The sequence below is a fragment of the Sceloporus undulatus genome, chromosome 2 (assembly GCF_019175285.1).
Source record: "Sceloporus undulatus isolate JIND9_A2432 ecotype Alabama chromosome 2, SceUnd_v1.1, whole genome shotgun sequence".
Classification (NCBI taxonomy): Eukaryota; Metazoa; Chordata; class Lepidosauria; order Squamata; family Phrynosomatidae; genus Sceloporus; species Sceloporus undulatus.
The window spans coordinates 101410332-101420499 of NC_056523.1; the positions used below are offsets into that span (position 1 = coordinate 101410332).

Below are 10168 nucleotides of genomic sequence, written 5' to 3' on the forward strand. Positions count from 1 at the left end.
GCGTCATGTAAACGCCACACCCCCAAAGCAGCTGGAAGCCACTTCATTTGGCCCCTCTGTTTTGGGCCTTAGATATTCTAAGCACTACACCTTGCCTGATCTAATAGATGAATCTTTATCAAGTATAGCCAAAGTAGACATCAGCAGCAAGAACAGTATGGTCAAGCATGGAGAATAGTTCCAGTCATTAGCAGTCACTATTCATCATTCACTCTATTACAACCACATTTTTCTATCTCTATGTTCACCTGAATAAGTTACCACTAGGCACTGTTTCCCTCATGTACCTTTGGTACTCTGATGAACCACCTTTGGCTCCATAAAACTCTTCCTTGAAAAATGCATTTTAAAAAAAAATATAACTAGGATCAGCCACCTCCAACCCTTTGTAGGAGCAATAATTTAGAGCATGTGCGGGCTAATACATGTAGAGCAACAAAATAATTTTTATACAGCCTGATGCATATACAGTGCTTCCTCGGGTTACGAAATTAATTCGTTCCGCGGCCGCTTTCGTAACCCGAAAAGCCTTCGTAAGCCGAAATGCCATAGGCGCTAATGGGGAAAAGCCGCGATTCCGTGTGAAATAGCGCCGAAAAGCACCAAAAATTTTTTCGTAACCCGAAAAAACATTCGTAACCCGGAACAATTATTTCCTATGGGATTTTTTCGTATCCCGGAAATTTCGTAACCTGGGTATTTCGTATCCCGAGGTACCACTGTATCATGAAATCGGATAATGGAATGAGGCAGGTTTGGTTATAATTATGCAAAATTAGTTTTACTATTATGACTATTGAATGAAATATTAACATTGAAACAGGATTTTTAAAAAATAACCCCTATTTGTTTGAAAATAAAATACATGAAAGATTATCAGGTTGTCATTAATTGGGATACTTACAGTAAAAACCAACGGCTGCAGGATGAAAAAGGAGGACAAAGTCAAGAATCAGACACTGACAGTATGAGTTAAATGCTACATACTTGCAGATCTGAGGGAAAAAACTATTTAATCTCCCTCCTACTAAAATCAATCTGAGTAGTATCTGTAATATTAACTAAGTATATAAAAGAAACTGAAATCTGTAGAAGTTGCTACTTAAGCTGTTTTGTGAACATAAACAAAACAATAAGGGTGTGTTTGAATCCATACTTAAGCTAAAAATGTAAATAGGGGATAGCATCCCAGAGTTTATTTTGCTTTTCTTTTCAAGAGGCCTGGGCCCGATTTAGTTTTGCAACAAGACAGGTGTGTTTGTAATGCCATACTATAAATCTATAGGTTTTTAAAAACAGGGATGAGTTTCTTAAGTCAGAAGTGACTATGGGTAAAGAACAAATGGATATACAGTTTGCTAATTAAAAGTATGGATGGATGCTTGGTTTGTTTCAAGGTTCGCTTCAATCCATCAGAGGAGTTAAATTAAGAATAATCTACAGCAATCATGAGAACAAAGGATCCTGTGTAATTAACAAGTGTGATTGATAGTAGCCTTCATTCTGTTAGAAAAAAAATCTTCTTATGTTGTAAAGGACCCTCAGACATAACATACTCTATTGCAACAGAAGGCACCCCGGATCATTTAATACATTAGTGATTGGGGCACTTGTTACATTCTGTTCTGTTTCTTTCAGACTTTACAAACTGTATATGCCAAAGAACATAGCAGCTATGAAAACATAACTCTAAATGCACCAGCTTGCCCCACTAGCCGTAATTCTAAATTCTGTGGTCCCTACAGACAGGCTCGGTGGACAAAAGGACTTCAGGCTTTTTTCCTTTGAACAGGAAAGTGTTCACATTTCTTGACACACTCAAGGGAAATGAAATGGTGCTGGTGTGCACAAATATTTAAGTGTACCTCAAAGTAAAAGGTCATAACTAGACTGGACTTGTTGACACCCAGCCATATATGAAACTTCTGTACTGGCTACAAAAATGTTCTTGGAAACATAGCCACTAAAATCTGATATGTTTAAATAACATAGGCGACATTATAAGATACATCTGGAAAGACAGTTTACTTTACCTGAAGGATTAGAAAAATCCAACATGCTGGTTGTAGGCTGCAAGAGATCAGGACTGCTGGAGGAAAGTGTGCCAGGAATAGGCATAATTGCCAAACTGTGTCTGCATTGTCTTGTGCCCACAATACTGTCATCTTGTGACTGACTTACACTACCATCACTGTAAGAGAATTTTAACAATTGCTTGTATTTAGATAACACAGACGTATAAGCTTTGTTCTGGTCTGATATAAACTATTCACTTGAACTCATGGGTTGGGATGAAGCTGCACTGAGTACTCCTACACCTGGCACCATGAACTCTATGCAGCTGCCCAGGTGTCTCTGGATACAGTGAGAAAATCTGCAGGGAAAGGCCTTCACACATGCAACTATATGCAGCAGTTTCCAAATGAGAGGAAATGCCAATAGCTCATGGCTCTGGCCCACATCAGGACAAATCCTCCATCTTGCAATTTTTTGCAAGAGGTTGGAAGAGGGATTGATTAACATATATGATATCAAGAGGTGGGATCTGATTCAGAATAGAATGTCCTCATCCTCATCCTAAATCACATGTTCAAGTAAAAACTTTAAATCACACCTGAATAGGGCTATTATTCTACATATGTGAAGCAAAACCAGTGACAAGTTCCATGCTGAAGGTACTAGAAACTAAACAACAGTTGTAAAATTCTTATTTTGCTCCTATCCAATGAACAGCTAGGAACTATTCAAATAGCATACGAGCTTTCATATGGATTTGCAGATCTACAAGAAAGACTTTCAATAAAGGAAAGAAAAATACAGATGACAGGAAAACCCTAATGCTTTTATCAAGTAGTAACAAACAACAACATATGAATAAAGTGCATAGGTGGAGACAGTATTTGTGTAGAAAGGTCTGTGACACATACTTGAAAAAGCCTTTTACTTGTGGAACTTTGGGTTATGATGTATATATGAAAAACAGAGTTTGGAAAAATATTTTTAAACCACAATTCCAAAAAAAAAAAAAAAAAGTAAGCAAAAAGGCTGAAAAAACATTTTCTGAGCTTGTGTGAACATTACCCCTCATAAATAAAAGATCCTGTTTTTGTTTTGTTTTTAATGATTTTTTCTAATTAATAAGGATTATATATAGAGATAGATATATTAAGAATGTTTCTTTTGACCAACTGACAAACCATTTTTCTTCTAAATGCCTTTTTAAAAGTAACATGTTGAACTTATACTTATTTTATCTTTACCATAAAGCTGTGCCTATACACCAGATATGTGAGTAAAACTGTTTTATGTCAAAAATGAATGAATGAATGAATGGTTTCCAAGTTCTAATCAAACAATAACCCTCTTGCATTCTCTGGTTCAGCACAGGTGGAAAAAATAAAACTGCCTGCAAGTATGAAGGAAACGACTTGCTTTTACCTAGAGCTGAGCTAGTCAAATTTCAAGAGAATTTTGAAGGCCAGAAATTCCATTTGGCATACTGTATAAGAAATGCCTTGCCAGCTTGCTAGTGACACCACATGTGATTGAAACAGCATGAGAACTGTCAATCTTGATAACAACAAGACATGAAGGGAATAACAAACACATTTTTCATTTAGCAACTGCAGAAATTTTATATTAAAAAAAGAAAAGGTAAAGGAAGACTAAACTGATAGTAGTTTTCTTACTAGAACTAAATTTTATCCAAGTCAAATAATTACCTCAACTTATAAAACATGGTATGTTAATATTTTTTCATACCTAAACAGCTTTGGAGGCAAGATGCTAAATCGAGTCTTGTCTAAAATTTTCTTGATTCTGTTTCTTCCACCAGACACAGTATTCGCTTTAATTTTCTTGTTCCCTTTCTCACGTGGAAACATCTGTTCCACATCTCCAGGAATATCAGGAATGGAATATCGATTATTCTTCTTTTCTGCTATTTTGGGAATATGTGGAATGCCATTTTTTTCTTGCCCTATCCTATTAAGCAACTCTTTGAACACTGAAAAAAGAAATGCCAATGTTTTGAAAATTCATTAACACACTAAAAATTTTACTGAACCTTAAAAATGACATGTTAACCACTTTCTTTTAAGGTACTTTTACTTTTTAGGATCCAAACTTACAACTAATGAAATACATGTTTGCTAATACTTCAATGGCAAGAATTACACTTAGATTTAAAAAGCATATGTAGTAGCTTAACAAAGCACATTTAAAAATACACAGAAAGCTAAAAGAGTGATATTTTAATGCATATCTGTGCAAGATTTTTTTTTAAAAAAAATCTCTATGTGTTCTGCTCTAAGACAACATCAATTTGAGGCAGATGTAATAATCTCTAAACTGAAAACATCTGAAAGATAATCCACATGTGGTGTTTTCATGCTAAAATCTCAGCCAGTTTGGAAAAATGCAGATGTTCTCACTATAGTCTGGCTGGAAATCCTATGGAACAACAATTTCATTGTTTCACATCTGGTCTGTTTTTTGACACTTAGTTCCATCCTTGCCCATTAGTCATTAACCTTCCTTCTCTACTTTATCCTTTAGAAGGCAAATTCTGTGGTGAGTTGTGGTCAAACTACTTTATTTTATAAGAAAAAGTATTTGATACAGTCTTAAACCCAATTTGTTATTTCAAATATATCACTTTTATCCAACTAAAGAAATACCAGTTTGGGTCCAAAGAGGTTTGGAGTAAAAGCAATGGATATAATATTGTTTAGTTTCCATTCTGATGAAAACCTCTCATGCCTTATGGAATGTATTTTTCCCAAAACTATATGGGAACTTGGTAGGAAAGATCTGTTTGGATTCTAGTCATTATATATCAGACATCTCTATGAAGACAAACTGAGATAATATATGTGATTTAACTTTTCCAAAAATTCTTTTGTACATCTAAAAGCTGCTGGGAGAATACTAAGGTTGTGTTACATTCTGTGATTCAATTTTTTCACCTATTCTAACAGACCAAAAAGAACAAAAATATTGATTACTCACATTTTTGCTCCCTAAACAGACAGTTCAAGTTATGCATCAATAGCAGATCAATTTGAGCTGCATGACTTTGCCTCAGCCTACAGCTGTATGATAGATGCTTTTCGGAGGAAATTAAAATACAGCAATAGAGCACCTTAAATAATGTGGAATTAAAGGAATAAACAATTTCATTTTTGGGGAAAAAAATCAGCAAAAAAATTCCTGCTAAGGACTTCATCAATGTCAAGAAATTGTCAACAGCAGACAAGGCAAATACTTTAAAGGTAAAACATCAATTAGAAACACGAAAACTTTTAAATTGATCAATAAGGTTGTGTGTGTTGTATCAGGATCTCTATCTATGTATTACAGCTTTTGCAAATACAGTTGGCCCTCCTTATTCATGTATTTTTATATACAGATTCCATGGCTTGAAAATGTTTCCAAAAAGTATAAATTCCAAATAGCAAACCTTGATTTTCCATTTGATATAAGGGACACCATTTTGCTCGGCAATTATTTTTAATGGAACTTGAGCATCCACAGATTTTGGTATCCACGGAGGATCCTGGAACCAAACCCCTGTGGATAACAAGGTCCCACTGTATGTATTAGAACCAGCCTCTGATCTGATGACGATGATGTGTGACAAGAGGGAAGCGGAAAGGAGTGTGTGGGTGTTAGTGCGTGTGTGCACACACACACTCTCTCTGTCTTACTTTCCTACATAGCTGCAAATAAACTATTCATGTAAAAATATTATTTCAAATTACAGTGATCATTTCAACCAAGGTTTGCCTTTCAAATATTTATTTCCAAGCGTGTGCTTGCATCATATCCAGACCTCATTAATGTTACCAGAAGTATGAAAAACATTCTTAAGACCAGCTTAACTTATGTGGTTCTGTGATAAAACAGAAAGGAGGGAACACAACGTTCAAACGAAGAGAGATCAGTCCAAAGGACGTCCAAAGATAATGTCCCAGTTACTGTTGGACTACACTATGAATGCTTACTGTAACTGGCCCTATGATGTATTCTTCTGATGTATACCTCTGTATAAACATCGTAATATTTTAATGTACCACAGTAGACAAAATATAGAATTTTATGTAGGCTTTTGAGATGGGGCAATAGACATATAATGTGATCAGTTCTGAAACAGCAGCCTCCTATGCCTAACACCAGCCACAAATAGGGATCACCCATTGAAATAAAGCAAATGTGAATGTTAGCCATTCAAAGTAGCCCAGTACACATAACTCCTCCCCTTAATGGAAAGAAATCCTGAAATTTCAATATATTCACCAAATTTGTATTGTCAAGTTGGCATTGGACTATGACAATCTTATGAATGGGAGACTTCCAAAACCTTGTTATTAAAAGACCTACTATGATCTTGCAAACTCACAGCTGTTGCTTTCTTCATTGGATAAATCAACCTGTAGTTTAGCCTTCCTCTTTTCCTGCTATTTTCAACTTTACAGACCACTATCATTTTTTCCAAATGAGACACATCAACTCATATGTCTAAAGTACAAAAACTTCAGTTTAACCATTTTGGCTTCTAGTAAGCTCTCAGGTTTTAAATGTTCTCAGGCCCATTTATGTGTCATTTTGGCAGTCGTATCAGTAAAGTGATATCCATAATACCTCTCCTCTAGCACCACATTTTAAATGAGTTGAGTTTCTTACTGTTAGTTTTCTTCACTGTCCAACGAAGTCTTTAGATGTACTTAAAGCACTCCTATGGTTAACCCTTGAAAACTATTATTTATACAGTGTTACTCACCAAAAATATTTGTTTTTACAGTGATGGAAAGATGAGTATTGTTCCTCAGGATTTCAGTAGCTTTTGCAAATGTAATATTCTCAAAGTTTTGGCCATTTACTTCCATTACCTTCAAGATAACAGGAAAACATACCCAAAATTATACTTTAAAATTATTTTATTACTAAAATGAAATCTTAATGCAAATATTTTAAAATGCAGTTCAGTTCTACACATACATTTTAGGCTATGTTTCTCAAATATTTTACATGTTATAGAACTGATACTTTTAAAAATTTGTGTGACATGGGTTTTTCTCTTTTTCATATCAGTTAAGTACATAAAGGGATCTTGTAGCACCTTTGGGGCTAACTGTGGAAAGAAGTTGTAGAATAAGCTTTTGTAAACTTGGTCAACTTCCTCAGATGCATGGAGTGAACTGATGCCCATGAAGGACCTTTATAGTCAGACTGTATGAATAGCCACAGAAATACAAAACCTATGGGTATGGTGAAGAGGTAACACGTACTGTTTAAATGATGGCTGATGGTCATTGAGGGACAAAGGCAGGAGAGAAGATATTGCTTAAGTAATTGTTAAGTACATGTTCATCTTCTACTATCAAGATTCTTTTCCAGTTGACTACCATCACAGTTCATGAGAAAACCCAGCTTTTTCACAATGTGTCAGTTAATAATTTCGATTACCACTAAAAAAAATTATTCTTTAATAATATTCTGGAAAAAATGTTCTGTCACAAGTCCAGATCCATTTAAAATATCATGATGAAAGCATGCTTTTGCCTTTATGAATACACTGCATGCTCACAGGATCTGTCTTCAAACTGATTAATTTTTTTCATTGAAACTACAATGATATCAAAAATTTACCAGGGTTACTATATTGTTGTTTAGTCACTGATATCCTACCTTGTTCCCAGCAAGTTTACAAAATGTTAAAGCAAATACAGATTCAACATCCAAATAAGGCCAATTATAGCTGGACAATCATTTTGACTCCAAACCAGAACCAAAAAGGACAGGTTTCATTATTATAACTGTAGTAATTCGAGTGATCATCTGTGAACTCAAATAATTGGGTTATCCCATACGTATGCAGAGTCTCTGTGGTGCATTCTAAAATAGAATTTTGGTGGTAGCCCTACCCAACTCTGCCAGCCCTCTATAAGAGGCTTCCTGTTGAAATTGTCAGTTTGATAGGACACCAATGCAATCATCCATGGGAACTGGCATGACATGAGGGGAGTATGGGCAAAGTTGTATCAGTTCATAGATGACCATTCGAAGAACTACGGTTACAGGTATGCAACCTGTCCTCCTTCTTTGTGGTCTCTGTGTCTTCCACAACTGGGAGACTAGCAAGCTACCAAAAGGGAGGAGGCAAGAGACAGGAGTGTCAGTGCAAACAATAAAATACTTTACTGAAACAATTTATGTCAACAATAAGCACCAATACATGTGTATGCAACATGTCGATCTCCCTTTCCACATGGTCATCTGACCCCTTGTGATGGACAGAAATTATCTCTATAACAACCAAAGAGTGCTGTGGAGAGGCAGACAATAGGGACACCAGGGAGACCTGGAAAATTAAAGTCTAATGTAACCTCTCAGAGTGGAGTCGATGTTCAAGCTACAGCTGTAAACTCAGCTACTGGGGTCAAAAAAGAAGGTTTAGATGAAGAGTGCTCCCTCAACTACTACTTCTTGTGTCTGTGCTTCTGGAGCTCCTCATTGATGGAACCAGTTCAGATTAAAGGCCGATGGAGTACCTTATCACCATCCCTGGACTTCCTAGCAGGAGTACCGATGATATCCATCACAGTGATCTTGGCCTTTCTCTTAGTAGGCTCAACATCTATTGGATCCGAGGGCGCCTTCTCCAGTTGCCATCCTCCAGGTTAAGGGGCAATTCCTGGAACCACAGTCTACAGGTCATACTTTTGATGTGGTCTTCTGTACTGAACAGGCATATCCGTGGGCAGAAATAACTTGTATCTCCGCATTATCATGGACGGATCATTTCCTGGTTAAGGTTGGTCTGAAGACTACTATTCCTCCCTCTAGGGGTGGAGGACCAATTAGAATGGTTTGCCCTCGAAGGCTGATGGAACCCATTAGGTTCCAAGAAGCCCTAGGGGGTTCTATGGTTGGCAGTGCCAGTGACTCTGTTGAAGTTCTGGTTAATTTATGGAATAACAACATCACCAGAGCTATAGACATGATCGCTCCCAAGCAACCTTTCCAACCCACTAAAAACCGTAACCCTTGGTACACTGAAGAGCTTAAACAAATGAAGCGGGTTGGACAACGACTAGAGAAGCATTGGCTGAAATCTCAACTCATATCTGATAAGATGCTTCATAGGACTTTTCTTAGGTCCTATCAAGTGGCAATAGATGCAGTCAAAAAATCTTTCTATTTTGCATCTATCGCGTCTGTGAAATCTTGTCCAGCTGAGCTGTTCAGGGTGGTAAGAAGTTAAACACAACTGCCTCCCACCCAGAACCCTCTATTAGAGTCAACCATAGCTTACTGTAATGCTTTTAATGATTATTTCACAGATAAAATCTCTTGGATAAGAGCTGATTTGGATGCCAACTTTAAGTCAGAAGCAATGAGAGAGGCATCCAACGCCTCTGCCATTACTGTTAGACTGGATCAATTTGAGTCGGTAAGTATTGAGGACGTGGACAAGCTCCTTAGTAGTCTGAAAAAAACGACTTGCCCTCTTGACCCTTGCCCATCCTGGCTGGCTGATGCTGAAAAATATAATCAATGCATCCTTCAGGGAGGGTACCCTGCCTTCTTGTCTTAAGGAGGCAGTGGTCAGACCACTCTTAAAAAAGCCCTCCCTGGACCCTCTGGATAGAAATAACTATAGGCCAGTCTCGTTGTTACCATTCTTGAGCAAGGTGATTGAGAGGGCGGTCGCCAATCAACTACAGGCAGTCTTGGATGAAGCTGATTATCTGGACCCATTTCAAACCGGATTCAGGGCAGGATATGGAGTTGAGACGGCCTTGGTCGCCTTAGTTGATGATCTCCGTCTAGGCATCGACAGGGGAAGTGTGACCCTGCTGGTGCTCTTAGACCTCTCAGCGGCCTTCGATACCATCGACCATGGTATCCTTCTGGAACGCCTGAGAGAGTTAGGTATCGGAGGCACTGTTCTACAGTGGTTCCGGTCCTACCTCTCAGGCAGATTCCAGATGGTGGCGCTAGGAGACAGTTGCTCTTCTAAAAGAGAGATAAAATTTGGTGTACCCCAGGGCGCAATATTGTCTCCTATGCTGTTTAACATTTACATGAAGCCGCTGGGAAAAATCATCCGGAGACATGGGCAGGATGTTATCAGTACGCTGATGACACCCAAATATATTTCTCT

General features: G+C 37.4%; 1 protein-coding gene across 8 annotated transcripts in view; it reads right to left on the reverse strand.

Annotated features, from left to right (window-relative positions):
- The window catches only part of RAPGEF6 (Rap guanine nucleotide exchange factor 6), a 159978-nt gene that overhangs the window by 51891 nt on the left and 97919 nt on the right, over positions 1-10168 (reverse strand). For 6 of the 8 annotated variants that reach the window (XM_042449260.1, XM_042449261.1, XM_042449255.1 and 3 more), the window contains 4 exons: positions 6782-6890; positions 3763-4006; positions 2034-2191; positions 905-919 (listed from right to left, as the gene is read on the reverse strand). In XM_042449260.1, the coding sequence (XP_042305194.1) occupies positions 905-919; positions 2034-2191; positions 3763-4006; positions 6782-6890 (526 nt within the window). The remainder of the gene's footprint in view (positions 1-904; positions 920-2033; positions 2192-3762; positions 4007-6781; positions 6891-10168) is intronic. The other 2 variants (XM_042449256.1, XM_042449258.1) reach the window with 1 other exon arrangement.